Source organism: Stegodyphus dumicola, chromosome 1 (genome assembly GCF_044657685.1).
Source record: "Stegodyphus dumicola isolate Sdum_Otavi_A_Nest chromosome 1, ASM4465768v1".
NCBI lineage: Eukaryota > Metazoa > Arthropoda > Arachnida > Araneae > Eresidae > Stegodyphus > Stegodyphus dumicola.
In genome coordinates, this window is record NC_140768.1 from 263,925,065 (window position 1) to 263,942,793 (window position 17,729).

Genomic DNA, 17,729 nt, shown 5'->3' on the forward strand with positions numbered 1-17,729 from the left:
CAAGTGTTAAAAAATGAGAGATTAATAAATGCATACAAAACTGAATTAACATTGAGGTGCTAAAATTTTGAGAACTAATTTTTTAAAAACTACTAGTGTGATTTTTACATAACTTGGCAGTTTGGCATAATTTGAATCGTAGAATCAAAACATGGAAAAAAATTGGCATGTTATTTCAGGAAAAGTCCAATTTTGTGTCAAATACCTATATTATATTAAAACAATGCTATATATAAATATAATACATATCCTAAGTTGCGCTTTTGAGGCATAAAAATTGCAATTTGAATTTCATCAATCAGCCCCGTAGAACGAGAGATATAGATCTGTCCTGCCCCCTCTTTTTATTGTGTAGTGTACATACATTTACACATTTTTTAATTCGTTCTCGATAACAGAATACTACCAAATATTTCTTATCACATTTCAATGACAGTATTTTGGGCAGTACAGTATATAATTTCTAGACAGTTTTAAATACATTTTTTGGTTAATCTATATTTTAGGGTGCCCTTTGGATAATTGACAAGTTGTTGTTTCATTTATTGCCAAATTGTTGTTTCATTCATGATAACCTGAGTAGTTGAATGTTACGGAAACCCTATTACGATGTGATTGGTTGTGTGATTGCAGTGAATTTGACTGATGGGATAATATTCGTAAGGGCTTATTTCTGCATTAGATGCCAGTTAGGAAGTACGTTACTTATTTTGTGCTGTACACTGTAAAATGGCTGTATATGATGAGAATAATATGAAGTTTCTGTACGATTTGGAAACGAAAGGGGAAAAAATGCATTAATTGATTGGTGTGCAAATGAAGTTTTACTTAGTAGTCATTGTAAATGTCTCTTTGTACAAAGGAAATGCATATGGTCGAACGTAAAGATCATTCAGATGGCTTTGAATGGGTTTGTCGCAAGAAAGGGTTATGCAAGAAATGTCACTGACAGTCCAGCACTACAGAGGACATTTTTTATTCTTATTTTTGAGAATTTGTGCAGTGACGGCAGTATGCATACTCAAATTTAACAATTTTAGAAAGTTTTCTAATGCTGTTAAGGAATTTTGTGTGCCACAGACTGAAGACACAGAATTTCTAAATATGGTAAGTCGATATTTCCTTTTTGCATATATGCGATAACACATATTGCCTTTTTTGTTATTTCATTGCACGACTTAAAATATAGTTTATTGAGCTTCAATTGACTACAAATTTTGTTCAATTTTAGTGATGAGTAACTTTTTTAACATTATATGACTACATCATTCTGCTTATTATTATTTTTTTTTAAGTGAAAATAGATCAATGTGTACATGGACAAAGTCAAGGGAGTGTGCAATGTTGAGTTTGTGCAATTCTCTGATTTTTAAGTGAAAATAAATTGATGTGTACATGGACACTAAGTTTGTGCAATTCTTTGACTTGTTATTTTGGTTTTGTGTAGCAGCTATCTTGAAATTGTGCTTTACTGGCCAATCGCCAAAAATTGCCAATTTTTGCCAAGGGGCACCCTGAATTATATTTTTACCCTGTTTTCCTATCGTTCATTTAAATGTCGCATGAATTTATACATCAAAGTATTCTCCATAATAAAAATAACAGCAATTTTACATAATTATCTATACTTTTATCAGTTCATGACATTTAAGAAAGGATAATTTAAAAGAATCCACCTTTTAACTATTTAAATAAAATTAATTTTTAATTAGTGATATCATAGAATTTTATTCTAAAAATTTTCTTGCATTACAAATTGATGCTAGCAAATAAAGATCCATCAGCCAATAAAAGATATTCAATCAGTTCTACATTTAAAAAAAAAAAAAAAATCCTTAGAATTTATTTTTCATAAGATCTCTCATTATTAAAACATCTTATAACAATAATTTTTTATAAATACATCACATATTATTCAGTATTTACAGGCAATTTACCCTGCAGATGTTATATCAAAAGGTGATATAACTTCAAAACCATTATATTGTTTTGGGTATTCTTACTCCCATCATTTTTCAACTTTAAAAGGATCTATAAACCTTTTCTACAGAATTTTTATCATAATATATACAGCTCCAAATGCATTCAAAACACTCTTTTGCATTACAAAGGGGACTACAGTAAGCACATCTTGGTTTCAAAATTCAAATGAATTTTCAAATGAATTTCTGAATTCAAATGAATTTTTAAAATAAATAGCAGAAGACTAATAATCTAGTAAATTAATGGGTTAAACAAAGAGTCCGACCTTAAAATCTATATTAATGTAACCACCTGAAACATTTTTTGCTAATGTAAATATTTCCTCACAATTCTTTCCTCATTTCTGATGAAATCTTACATAATATTTTGTTATTTTCCTCATATGTTTAGAATCAACTGATGTTCTAAAAACTTCTTAAACAAAATAAATAAATAATAATAATTACTTTTTGTAATTTATACACAACAGTCATGTTACTGAAGAAATCATAAAATTTAACAGCACTATATGATTATGAAATACAGAATACAGCATAACTAGTAAACTCCACAAGGAATCAAGAACGTAAACTGTTTCACTGAATAATATAAATATATTTAAATGTTTAATACTGGAAAATTTCTTCAACATCTACATGCAGGAAAAAAAAAAAAAAAATTCTTTTTTATAAGCAAATATGCTAGAAGATGGAAAATCTTGCATTTCCTTTACAAACAGACTTATGCTGTGGTCGCTTTAAAGTGGTGAGAAATTTTTATCGAGTAATAAGAAAAATAATGAATTTTTGCTCTCTTAAATTTCTCTGTGGCTATACTTAGTTAAGTCAAATCCTAAAATAAGAAAAAAATAACATTTTGCTTTAAAACTTCTCAAAGCAATTCTTCAAAATATATAAAATTAAAAATGAATAATGGATCTATAATTTTTTTATGTTAATGCAAATAATATATTAAATGTTTTTATAATATTATAAGAACATATTAAAAAACACTTACCTTAATTTGCAAGACTTCAGCAATCTTGTCAGAGAAACGCAGTTGCCTTCAACAAAACTTCCTTTTATGACTGTTGGGACAGCACATGTTCGACAAGCAACATATAAGGCACAGGCCAACCAGTGTAAACTATCACCCTAAATATTATTATATTTTATAAATAATTTAAGCTTCAGTTTGGAAAAAAATTATTATAATACAGTAATTATTTTTTTTTTTTAACATTTAAAAGCATTAAGCTTATTTTTTCATTTCAGCTGATTAATTTTGATTTAAATTTACCTGTCAACATTACTTTTTTTTTTTTATTTTCATATTATTACATTTTACTGTTTTCCTTTTGCTTTACAATGAAAAAATAATGTTTTTTATTTTGATTAAATGACACAATTTATGTTAAAATGTATGCAAACTCTGCTATGAAAGTCATCTTCTACTTCAGTATATTACCAGCATTATTCTTACTGGGTCATAACTGACATGACGACAATGTTTGCAGTGACATCAATCACTCCCAATAGAAAAAAAGACACAATAAATTAAATGAATACGTAAATACATACACATATATATGTGTGTGTATGTATATACATATTTAGCTTGTTGCTTTCTGGTATTTTTAAAAAGTCTATAAGAGTACTACTACATATTCAAATTTCTGAAAGCTAATATAATAGTTAATAAATTACTAGTTAAAACTATAGCAAACAATTCAAGCTTTGACTGGGATTTATTAAATACGTTTCTGTAATATAATTATTACTCAAGTTATAAGCTACAGTAATTCTGAAACAGATCTTACAGATTCTCATAGAGTTCAAATGCACTTTAGTAGATGTTTACTGATCTAAAAGAATGACACTACTTTCAGTGGCTGCTATTAAGCAAATCTTTAGCCCCTCCTGCACCCTCAAAAAAAGTAATTGGCTGAAGCTAAAAGGATTAAAATTTCTTGGATGTAATTCACCTTTTAACTTGTGTTACATAATTTTTCAGATAATTTGTAACTTTCCTGTTAATTCATAATCAATGACAAACATTAAAATAATAAAAAGAAGTAAAACGATATCTCCATTCAGAGTTGTTATTATATAATCAGTTAAATAGAGATCAATTGTTTTAATTTGAGAGCATCATAGATTTTCTTTCGTTTTTTTTAAATTTTTATACACACACTAGATCTTTTCTTTACAAAATCAATAGGCAAGAAAGAAAGCAAAATTTCCTCTAAAAGTGAATTGTTTAAACCGCTTCTATAAACATAATTGTTGTCACTTAAAATAATGCCGTAAATTACATAAACACGTAAATTACAAAAACTCCTGATTTAAATGGTTCGTTGCAAGTAAATGACTCTGGTGCACTAATCTACATGAGAAGTTACAGTTAAAAAAATATCATATTTTACAATTTTTATAAATAATCTCTAGTTGCAGAAATACGACATTAAGTGAAAGTAATCAATGCCAGTTCAGGGAAGGGGCTTTTAAACAATAATATAAATAAATGAGCTGTATAAATACATGATATCAGACATCTACGCTTTAATGTATGTTCGTATATGATGCAGGACATTAACAAACTAACCCTAAAATATTTCTAGATCTATAGGATGAATAAAATATACATACAGATCGCGTACATGCCCCTTCCCTTTAAACATGCATGTATTTAATAAAAATTGAAATACAAAAGAAAAAAAGGGGAAAACGAAACTAATATAAAAGTAGCATAAAAATGCAAACTGTTTGAAATCTATCACATATGTACTTATTAAAATACAATTATACAGATAAATCTATACCTCTAATGTATAAGTATTACTAATCCTTAGGAAAGATTGCCACGCTTCGTCAGTCGCATTTCCATCCATATTCAAATCAGCGCATAATGCTTGAAATCTTTCGCGTATTTCTTGCTCATTAGGAATTGGAACACTCATTTTAATCACAAAATGTTTCCTATATGTCCATTTAATTCTTATTAAAAAATCTTAGCTTGCATCGGTCACGGACGCAGGATTGGCGGGAAAAATTTATCTATCAGCTGACCGAAATATTGTATTATTCCGCGAGCAAGTTTCTGAATTTTATTAATATAATCTTCGGCACTTTGAGCCCTTTAAAATTTCTCCATTTCCTTTAATTGCAAAATTAAAAAATTAAAATCGGTTTCGAACACAATTTTCATTTATATTTACGTTTTCCAAATATTGTTCTAATGGACTATTTACACATTTCCTATGAGCGCGTCCTCGGACTAGTAAGAGCGCGGGAAAACTTACTTTCCTATTTCGTTTGTTGCCAGACCCCTGATTTAAATGGTTCGTTGCTGTTTGGTTTTTATATTGCTAGATGCTGGGAGAACAAAGAATAAATTCGCATATAAAAAAAGCAAGAGTTATTTACCAGTTCGTCTGATATCTCTATAGATTTTCGTATTTCTTAAAAATTCCATATAGTAGTCTACAATAAAGTACCTGAATAAATTGAATTTTGAGACTTTATATTCATATTTACACCCAAAAGTGCCTTAGATAAGGGTAGAGCTATTAGAAATTATCCTTTAAGGCCCGTCTACACGTAGCGATTTTCTCGGCCGACTTAGCGACTTAGCTGGCCGACAATATCTGAGATAGCTCGCCTCTCCACACGAAACGATTTTTCTCGTTAGTACAGGAACTCACTCAGCCAATCACTGTGAAAGGAAGTGTTCCCGCTCTCTACAACGTCACATTGTCTACGATTTGTAAACAAAGCTTACAGTGTTGTCAAATAGTCAAAATAATGGATGACTATTTTACTTTAAATTGCTACTATAGATACAGCTACGGAAGGGGGGGAGAAAACACGTTTGGACCAGAAATTGGGTCAAATGACGAGAAATTCACGGTGCCTTCGTAATACCCTGCTCCGGGAGTTGCGTATTGAAGACACGGTACAATTCGGAAAGTATTTACGGATGATGCCGCGTGATTTTGATGTTTTGCTAAATTTAGTTTGCAGCAAAACTTTAAAAAATATATATGCTTTTCCTTTGTGTGCTGAGTACACAGATTACTAATTTTTTATTTTATTTATTTATTTATTTTTAAATTTCATTTTCTGGCATTCCTATTTGTGCACTTAAATCTTGAAATAATAAAATAACCATGTTTCAGAAAAAATAAGTAACTACTGTGCTTTAAATCAAAACCTTTATTAATGAATAAATAGACAATAATGTCATGAATATCAAACCAGTATGAGTAAAAAGTAGTAATAAAGAATAAAGATTACTACATTACAAAGCAACAGTGTAATTTCAGTGCAAAAATTTCAAATAAGAAATATCGTAAAGGTGCAAAGTCTTAAGTAGTATATTTATTGAACATTAAAAAACTAAGATTAGCATAATTAAATAACTAACACAGTCTGAAAACTATGATCATATTAATCTTTCAGTTAATCAGCTAATAAAATTTAGTAATATTGTATTAAATTGGGCTGTAATTTGTTTTCGCAAAACTCAATTAACACAAAACTGAGTTTCGAACTTGTGACTTTCTTTTGACTAGTAGAAACGTGCTAACGGCCATTCAAAAAATAAAAAGGCGTTAAAATTCAATAAACACCATACCCGTAGGCGAAAAAATAAAAAGTGACCTTTAAGTCATGCAGTTCGAATTTAGTGATCGAGAAACGAAATTAAGAAGTTCTTGAAGGCGCAAAAAGTCCAAAATTAAGTTGGGGGATCGAAACCATGATCTCAATGTGCGGAGGAAAGTTGCTCTGCTCTTTACCACTGGGCTATGATCGCTCGGATAGAAGGTGTCGGAAAAGTTATGTACTTCGTCACTTGATTAACTCCCATTTTCGGTGAAGTCAATGAGTCTCTGCGCTGCTTCAAATCGGCCCCTAATTTCTCGACTGGAGATTTTGCTTTCTGAATTTTTTCAATAAGTCCGGCCACAGTTTCTGAATATTTTCATCTAGTACCCATGACATGGCGTCATTAACAGTTTTGGGAACTTTTCTTGGGGAAGTTAAAATAATTTTCACCCCGAATAGAAAATATTTGAATATATAATAATAAGTAATATATAATAATAAGTAAAAACACAAATATTTTGTATGCTTTACGCATGCGTGTAATGCGTTTACGCATGCGCGTTTAATGTGTGCTTCCGATAGTGAAGAAATTGACAGACATGTTATTGAAAACGAAAAAATTTCGATTGACAAGTTAGTCGGTATTCTCCACACAGCAATTACAGGACTTGAACAGTGGAACTTTGTAACTGAACAAGAAATTGTGTCTGTTTATAGAATTAAAGAGAAAGTATTAGCACAAAAAACGAAGCAACTTATATAGCTATATAGAAAGAAATAAACTATAAACTTGTATATTTGTTTACTAATAAAATAATAAATATTTATTAAGCTTTTTTTTTTTGTAAATTTTGATACCCTTTAGATTATAATTGCCTATATTTCATAAATTACGGTTTCATATTTTTAATTGTATAATTTCTGCATGCCATCTTACCAGATTTAAAATGATGACCTATAATCCGGAAAAACCGATAATCTAGAATCGTGGAAGTCCCGACGAGTCCGGATTAAAGACTTTTGACTGTAGTTGAATGTTTTAATTCTGATACTAGAATCTTTTTCTTAACATTTTTATCTTCCATTTATTTTCTCTACTTTTCACTAGATACAAGCATGGAAAATATCAAAAACGTCTCTAATTTTATCATATGGACAGGCGTTATAGAAAAGACTTTTTTATTAATAAAGAAGTTGAAAACTGACAATTTAAATGATTCATCTAATATGAATATATAATAATTCGAATATATAATAATATTCATCTATAATGATTCATAAAACAGGAACTATTACCCTCCACCCCCTGAAATATTTGACGAAGAAATAGACTGGATTAAGGAAACCAAATACCTTGGAGTCACCCTGGATCAAAAACTTACCTTCAGAACCCACTTCCGCTCTGTAGCACAAAAATTTTTAATCGCCTCAACTATTACGCAACCTCTTCTTGGTAGAAGAAGCAACTTATCTTCAACAAACAAATTAATTTTATATCGCTCTATTCTTCGTCCAGCCCTCCTTTATGCAGCTCCGATTTGGATACATGCAGCTAAAAACAATATTAAACAATTACAAGTACTACAAGTTAAATTATCAATACTACTTGGTATATTCCAAACACTTATATTCACAGAGACCTACAAATTGAATTTATATTAAACAAGACCATATTAAACGCTTAGCTGTCACCTTCTTTCACTCAGTACAATCCCACAGTAATAGCCTTATTAGTACTCTCAGACACACCCCGCACCACAGGTAAAAGCATCATTATCCCTGTGACATCCTACCCACATAACAAATAGAACCAAAATTGGCTCATTTACGCTTAATTGACTTTACGGTTTCACCCGCTGCTTCATCTTGTAACATAACTGACATCGCCCCCCTTTCGCCGCCGCTGGCACGGACCAGATTCTCTTCTCACCCCTCTCACAACACTGTTCTTTCTTTTTCCTCTTGATTGCTTATCAGAAGCCGGGTAGAAAGATGTTTCTACATCTTGACACTCGAGAATAAAATACGATCTACGAAAAAAATATTTGGCAAATTTCGTTCAAAAAGCAATAGAAGAGGCTAAAGTTATCCAGAAGGGTGATGTAGTACTAATTGAATTAGACAGCCGAAAGAGACTTAACTGGCAAAGTCACAAAATTGTTTCCAAACAGAGACGGGTGTATACGTTTGGCAAAGGTAAAAACCTATTCAGGAACTTTTGTACGACGGATTCGTAAACTTTACCACTTGGAGATATCTACGAATGATGATCTAGTCATCAAATTGGTGAACTGTATGAAAATTTTCAGAACTCAATTTTAGAACTTTAATTTTTTATTGTTTGAAATTTTCATAGATATTAGTTTTTATTTCATTATATTATTTTTGAGTTATGATGTAAATTTAATTCTAGGCTGCCACCATAAATTAAAGGTGGAAGTATGTTAGGTATTCATGTTAAAGTGTTTCGTTTTCTCACCAGATGACGCCTCGGGTTCCACCAATGAGAGAAAATATAAGCCTTGTTGTTTTCCTTTTACTTTTTTGTGCAATATAGACAGTTCAGTTTTCGAGTCTGTGCCTGGATGAATGATTTATTCATACAGCCATGAGTGAAAAGGAGAGGCTGTACAAGGAATAGTAATTAAATATTGATTTTTTTTTTCATTTTGAATGTTGTATGTAAATAAAATTGTGGTGTGAAGAAAATGAATTGTGTTTTCTGTAAAGAAGATTCTTCTTGCTAGCTGATATATCACCATTCCAGTTCCGACGCATCAGAAAAGGTAAATGAAGTTTCTCTTGCGTTTAAATCAGATTAATTAGTAGAACTCGCTGAGCTTCAATAAACTCGCTGAGCTGACAAAGACTGAGCGTATGTGATTTAACACAAATAAAGCTGACATGATTGGCTTTAAAACTTCTGACAAATCCAAGTATTTTCCGCACAAAGACCTGATGAAGGATACAAATGTACGGTTAATGGTTTAGAACCACCGTCATTTCCTACGGCCTTTGATGCGAGACAAAGCCGATTTTTGTCAAACAATTGAGTTAATGTAATTTTCTGCAATATCGTCTACTCTTCGAGTCACAGTGTTTGCTGACAAACGGATGTTTTTTAAATGAACACAGAGTCATGGAATCCTTTATCAATGCGCCGTCAGTAAATGGCTTCTCATGCTTCCCCATTGAATGAACCACGCGGAAACTGGCGCGAATTGCTGTTTCTTGTCAGCATTTTTCGTTTTTAAACAATTGCTCAGATTTCACGTGCGTTTCAAAGCGAATATTGCTAACCGTAGGCTATCTGTAAAATCTGGAGTAATTCTGAGAAATTTGATCTCATAATGACGTTTTATATCGCATTCTTAGAGAGCTGATATTGTTTCACTGCAAATTATATATATTTCTTTGTTACTTGACTCAATTATGAAATATTGATATCTCGCTTGTTCTTTAAATGTTCTGTATTCACTATCTAGTTTTCGTATACAAATTCGCACCAGAGGCAAGTAAATTCAAATCAAAATAATGCCCTTGTTGTTGCGAACTCAAAATGTATAACTGTCCAATTCTTGGTTGTCTCCCGTAGCTATACCACGCGTCCTCGGACCGTATTCGAAAATATTCAAAAGTGTAAGGCACAGTTAACACCAACGCGATCACGCGTCCAGGCGGAAATCGGTGACCGATCAGAAGCGAGCTCAGAGACGGTGTTTTCTGGACGACCAGAGACCGCGCAAGTTGTCTTCCTTTAAATATTCGCCACTTGTCGCGTCAGTTTCAGACATCTCGTTTCAAATGTCTAGTTTATACCACGGTTTTTAAATGATTACTAAAAAATTAAAAAAAAAAAAATGGACTAATCTTAATAAAAATTTTAGATGATATTTAAAACTGTATAAATTAATAGGATATCTTGATAAATTACTTAAAGTAAAATTCTCAAATTTATTAGCAGTAATAAACCTTAATTATCAATCAAAAATTATATATGTTGATAATGTTTACAGAATAATCTAAAGCAATAGTTTCGAGAAAATAGAGATGGATTTCGAAATCCCAGATTTTGAATTTTTCTTAAAATCTATCTACATCAATGTCAGATTGCTCCTGTTGACTAAAGGATAAAACATTGTCTTCTGGAGCCAAAGATTGTGGATTCAAGCGCCACCAGGGGGATGCTGAAATTGAGTCGGTGTTTTTTTAAAAATATTTAATGAAAAATTCATTGCTACTTTCACACAAATACTTATTCAGATTCCTGGAATGAAGTCTGAAAACCAGCTTCCTACGCAAGAAACCTTATGATGGAGGTAACACATAAAATTCAGATGATACTAGGGATTGATTATACTGCGGGTTCGGGCCTTGCTTTCCTTATCTTTGATGGTGTGAATACACCAACTTTCTTTATCTAACTTAACATTTTTTTTCTGCACAAGAAGCTTGCATTTACTTTTCATTAGCTATATAAACGTAATTTTCGCCTTCCAGCGACATTGTGTGCATTATCCTACTTTTGACAACGAGCCTTTGGCGCAATTCATAAGATGATCCGACTGCTATGATCTGATTCTGTTTCAGCTGACGGAGACTACTGGTATCAGTATAAAGTCGCTGTTTTAGGTAATTAAAAAAATTAGTGAGTTCTTAATTTTAAACTAGTGCTGACGAGTAAACCATCTGTTTAAAAAAAATTAAGAAAATTTTATTGATATAAAAAAGGAAGCTTGTCAGTAGCTGATTTTATGGAATCCTTCTACTGATGACTTCATGTTTGTTTTTCTAAACATGCATGGCCACTTTTCGGACAACTTTTACATGAACTTAGAGGTTTAATTAGGATGCTAATTTTTCATTAATTGAAAGACCCCTTGCATGAGCATTAGCAAATTTACTAGTTGTGGAATTCAATTTTTAACATAGTAAAAGAAATATTATATAAAATGCAGTTACTTCAGTCGGATTTAGGCTAAAAGTAACTTTATAAAATAAAACTTTAGACAGTGCTCTTTATTAATATATGAATTACTAATTGAAGTAATAACAGTTACATTTAAGGTAAAAAATATATACATAAGGCAGAAACTAAAATACTTTTTTTTTTGAAATTTCTATTGTGTATTAACTTAAAATAACTGCTTCCTTTTTTAACTTTTGATATTTAATATAATAATGCTATAAATCCTACATACATTTAAACAAAATATACATTTTTATTGCATTAATTAAAAAAACTAAACTAAGGAAAGCTCTACATCATGGAAAAAATTTTATGGTATTCTACGCCATGGAAATTTCTTTCTCTAAAATCGAAATATGCAATTACGAGTTTTTAATTGTTATCCAAGTAAATTCATAAATAAAATTAATTAAATATATACAACAATCCTTTTCTGGGATATCCTATTCCTTTCTTCCAAATAATTCTTTTCTGCGATATTCCGACAAAAATTAGTGTTCTGCTTTTGGATAAATGGCTCATTGAGGGCTAGAAATTCATCGAATTGATGATGAGGCATCACGCGAAAGTAATTAAAAGAAATTTCAATGTCTTTTAAGCACTTTCAGTTAAATTGTTTGCTTCTTCTTTCTGAAGCCATCTCTCGCATACTAACATGAACCACCGTATTCTGCTCCTCTTATACAAGAAGTAAAATAAGTTTTAATCTAGCAGAAATTAGATCCCTTCTAATTAAAAACTATAACCGTAAGTCAAAATATCACAAAAAATTCCACGTTTTTCCCAAGTTTCCGATATGAAGAGCCATCTAGTGTGCGCAGTCTATGACTCAAAACTTTTAAAGCGAAAGTTTTCGCGCTGGTGTGAATTGATGCACGCGGAAAACCTTTTTTCCGCGTTTCCGCTTTTCGCGCCAAAGGCCCACTGTGAACACAGCTTAATGGAACTGTCCAGACAAGAGGATCATGCAGTCGCAATAACATGTCCTGACACTTGCCGCTAACCGAGGCGTAATTTCAATATTTTACCAGAGAAAAAGACAAAACAATCAAAATGCCTTGAAAAATACTTGTCTTAAAATCGTAAAAAACGAGCAATTTTTCTTAAATTTCTGGAGGGAATGATCTCTTCAGCCCCCAAATTAACCCCTTTGCTAGCTAGATGTTGGCCCCTGGGACTTATGGAGGAGTCAGTGGGGCTCGCAGGATAAAACGTTTGGAGTTCTCTAGTTAGAATTGTGGTGATAGTGATAAGGGGCGCGTTTTGCGCCCCCGCGTGTGTGAATATAAATACGGCAACCCTAGGTAGAAGCGCAGAGAGAGAAGAGAGACTGGACCGGATAAATTTTTACTGTGTAATATGTCTGCTGAAAGTTCTTGATGAATACAGTGCGAACATTTAATGTAATATTGGCAACTAGAATCCTATAGGATCTACAATGATTACCACAGAATATTCATGATAGGATAGATAAATAAAAATGAAATTTTCTGAAGTCCTTAGACTTTCAGAACTGTCACAGTATGGAAGAGATCATTATCTGTTTTCCAGTAAGTACTGCATCCATTGGAAGAATATTTTCCTACATGGAATATATATGGTCAAAGAAAAAAAATATCAGTTTCATTGTTGAGACTATAAGAATTACACTAATTATGAACGAAAACTGTCATTGACTATGACAAGTTTTACAATAAGGTATTAAAAAATTGAAAATAAGTAACTTTATTAAAGGAATATTTCGTGATACAGTCCAGGTGAAACATAGTCCAGCTAGAAAATACATTTAAATCTGTAGAGGTATTAGGATATTTCGAAGCAGTAGACATGAAAAATGTGCAATGCCCTTGCGAGGACTCGAACGCTGGACCTCTTGAATACACGCCGAGCACGCTAACCATTACACCACGAAGGCATGCTGAAAGGAGAATGAAAATATCTTATAAACCTTCAAATAAGACTAGTTACTGAGTAATTACAGCAAAATTAATGTATTATAGGTCGTAAAACTTTTTCTGCCATCTTTGTTTATCTTGGATAATGCTTGTTCTTTTGCGCTATCCAAATGAACACAGCCTCCCCCCCCCCCAAATTGATGAGGTTGGAGGAGACAGTTTTATATCTCCTGTTCTCCTGGGTTGAGTGACGAAACTCAATTTGCGTTTTTCATGCCTCGAAAGCGCAACTTAGGATATCTATTAGATTTATATACAGCACTGTTCTAACATAGGCATTTGACTCAAAATTGGACTTCTTTTTAAATGACGTACCATTTTTCTTCCATATTTTGCTCCTACGTCTCATATTATGCTAAAGTACCAATTTTCATAAAAATCACCTGGGTATTTTTTTAAAAAATTAGGTCTCAAAATTTTAGCCTCCCAACTTTGAATTGAGTTATTAAGTTTTGCCCTTATCTTAAAGTAAATATATTTCTAGGCGTACCTGAAAAAAAAAAATGGAATTTTTTATTCAAAGTTTCCCAAGACATACATGAATTTATATATTGGCTCATTTTGAAATTTCTCATATTTGTTATAAGCGTTAATAACGCCAAATATGTGTTTACGCACTTTGTTATCATCTTCAATGAATTGCAAGTTATTTTGAAGCTTAAATTTCAAAAACATTTTATTGAATTTTATTATTATTTTCTAAGGAAAAGGTTGCACATGGGGAAAATCACGCAAACCATGCAGCCAGCTCTTTCGCTTGGACTGGTTTCCGGTACAAACTATCAACAGTTTTTAATCCCTCAACTACTAGTGGAACTGCTTAAATTAAGAGCTGGGTTAGTAGATTTGTAAAGTATCTTATGTTAATTAACCAGTTATAATGATTTAAATCTTTACTATAACTTCTACTTTCCGTATTCTTCACTAGAATTCAAATTAGCTTAATTTGCCTTCTACCTTATTTGTCTTTATTTAAGCTGACTGTTTTGAATCTTTAGTTGACGACTTTCTTTAGCAGACTTAATTAAGTCTGCTAACATAAACCATGCAATTTGGAAACTACAGGGAAACGTTCCGATGATCGAAGAGTGGTGCAAAATTATTGATGATCATTCATGGAAATTTCTTTATTTAAATGTTTTATTTATATTGCCTAATAAATATTTATTAATAATACATAAAAATATTTTTAAAAAATTATAACGAATATTAATCAGAAGTTTAAAGGCTTTCTTTTTGCTTTCATAACAGTAAATTTTTACCATCTCCATTTTACTGTCTGCTATTTTACTTTTATATGCAACATTTTATATGCAACGAAATTTATTTTGCTGGTTTACAAATTGTGCATCATATACGCATTCAGTATTTCTTAATACATCAAATAATACTTCAAAAATGTAAACAAAAAACATTATACGCAATATTTGTCAAAATTCTAAGTTTCATCTTGATTTCATTGGTTTATTTTTATTTTTGTATATTTAAAAATTTTCTGTTGATGTCTACATTCTTACATTTTTATATACATTTATCTTTAAATTTTTTCAACTGTACTTGTACACATCTCAAAATTGTATTACTGTTATAATTGTACATATGTTTTATATGTTTCTTTGTACGCATTCTAATATAAAACTGTAAATCATTATTCATGTAAAAATTTATGTAAAAAATTCTCAGTAAACTCCTGCTGACTACCAAGCCAACTCCTTGACTTGATGTAACAGATAGTAGATGGTATCCATCGATGGAGCATCAATTGTCGAAAGTTGTAATTGATCGTGAGGCTGCTCCATTGATAGTCGTCTGTCTTCTACTACATACAGCGACAAAATTTACTAGAGTCTAAGATTCATACCTTTTTTTCTGGGTTTAGCAAAGGCAACAAATAGAAATGATTTTGGAGATGTATTATGTCCAAAAGTATTTCACGGCCCTTACTGCAGAATAAATTTCTTAAACAAACTCTCCTAATTATCATCAAAGTCCCTTTTTTTACAAAGCAAAATATATTTTTATATAAGCCTAGTATTTAGAATGAAATCGTTTCTTAAAGTCAAATTGTGATTTGTCAAGACCTGAATTCTAATCATTTCACTAGACTCCAGTGAGTTTCTAGTTTATAAATCTGGGTCTAGAAGTCGTGCATAAATTAGGCTGGTTGGTTATTTAAATATGACAAAGCACATGGAAAGTATCTAAGGAAAAGAATGGAGGACCTTTGTGTCTAGCATTCAGGTTGCACATGGGAAAAATCACGCAAATCATGCAACCAGCTCTTTCTCCTGGACTGGTTTCCGGGACAAACTATCAACAGTCTTTAATCCCTCGGCTACTAGTGAAACCGCTTAAATTAAGAACTGGGTTAGTAGATTTGTAAAGTATCTTATGTTAATTAACCAGTTATTATGATTTAAATCTTTACTACAATTTCTACTTTCCGAAATTCTTCACTAGAATGCAAATTAGCGTTGTCTTTATTTAAGCTGACTGTTTTGAATCTTTAGTTGACGACACTGCCTTGGCAGTTAAATCTGCTAACATAAACCATGCAATATAGAAACTGCAGGAAAACGTTCCGATAATCGAAGAGTGGTGCACAAATTGGAAAATTGCCATTAATTCACAAAAATACCAGTTGCTTGTCATTGAGAGAAATGTTCCTACCCTTTGATATGCCGCTACCCTTTGATAGGAAAGCATTCAAAATTGGACCTCTCTAAAAAGAGACGCATTTACATCCCGAAGATACGTCCTATTATGACGTACGCGTCGCCAGCATGGGCCGCCGCCACCAAAAATGATATTCAGAAACTACAGATGGTGCAAAATCGATTCCTCCGCATGATAATAAATGCATATTTCTATGCGAGAAACAAGCTATTCGTCGATGATCTAAAAATTAATTCTTTAGACAAGTTCTTAAACATGTAGATCAAATGAGAAATTCTTTAACTCTGCCACCGATTGTGAGCACCTGAAATATTTTAATATATTTCATTATTAGATTCTCAGTAAGGATAAACATCTGCGATCTTATGCAGCATTTTTCTCCACCATAACCAAAATTTCCCAACTTAATGCATTCGCTTGATAATCACATTTGCAACATTTCAAACTGATTTTAAACGGCTGAACTGAATCAAGCAGCAGCATTTCTAAACGATAGTGTATGTATGGGTGACTACCCTACGTGACTTGCTACTTTGTCATTTTTGGGTTAATATGAAAAATTTTGCTAATTTCCACATTGTGTACAGATGAATTTATTTTCTATTTATTCTATATCTCAGTGTGTTCTTACTTACTTACTTATTTATATTTGTGTTTTAAACTCGCAATTATTTCTCCATGAAGGACTGTTGGAGAAATTTTCAACTTTGTGCCCGCTCATCACTTGACCAAAGAATTGTATTTATGATTAAGTGAGACCACTTTTTAATGGACTTTACTAAATCCTCTACTTTGTTACGCTTTGACTTAATTTGCGTCTTTGCTGCTCACGTGACAGCTGGTCACACTCCCCACTGCACCTTCGATGCTGTCTTCTCATAGTAGGATTGATATCCCCAGAGTTCCCAGGTCAGAGACCTTACCCCTAAACGAACAAATTTAAACTTTCTTAATCCATACTATATTAACAGAAATTTATATGTAAGGATATGTATATTTTGCCGATACGAAAAACAAGATAGATTTTTTAAGTTGTGCAAAATCGAAAGTGAAATGTGTAAAATTTTGAAAAACGTGATGCATGAGAAGGCGATCTGAGTATTAAGCCGCTCGAGCTGTTTACTAACAGATTCTGGAAATTAATACTTAGTACAAGTTAAAAACAAGTATGAATCCCTCGGTTCAGAGTTACAATAAATTGCAATTAGTACACAAAAATACAGAACAATACGAGAAATTTGAACAACATATTACAGTAATGATATCAATATTAAAGACAGTGTACAAAAACAATGTTCCTAATTATGTTCAGTACTAGACGAGATAACTAGCTAATAGTTAGTATGCGCTCATCTTCAAAACAGATATAGGTCGTTCAACATCAGAAATGTCATAATTACAAACTTTTTGAATACTTAAGATTTTGAATACTTTTTTCGTTTTCATAGAAACTTTCAGCTAACTTATAATGGTGAGTCTTTAATTACTCTATTTTCAGTTCCTCATGTATTCTTTTATGTCTAATGTACACAAAGGTGAGTCAGTAATTTGCTTCAGTAC

At 31.7% G+C, this 17,729-nt stretch overlaps 1 protein-coding gene across 1 annotated transcript in view; it reads right to left on the reverse strand.

Annotated features, from left to right (window-relative positions):
• The window catches only part of LOC118203319 (retinoblastoma-like protein 1), a 78,582-nt gene extending 73,399 nt beyond the window's left edge, over positions 1–5,183 (reverse strand). Inside the window, exons 1-2 of the mRNA XM_085827590.1 lie at positions 4,784–5,183; positions 2,980–3,116 (exon numbers count right to left, since the gene is read on the reverse strand). Of these exons, the coding sequence (XP_085683716.1) occupies positions 2,980–3,116; positions 4,784–4,921 (275 nt within the window). The 5' untranslated portion in view covers positions 4,922–5,183. The remainder of the gene's footprint in view (positions 1–2,979; positions 3,117–4,783) is intronic.
• Between the last annotated feature and the right edge of the window lie 12,546 nt (positions 5,184–17,729).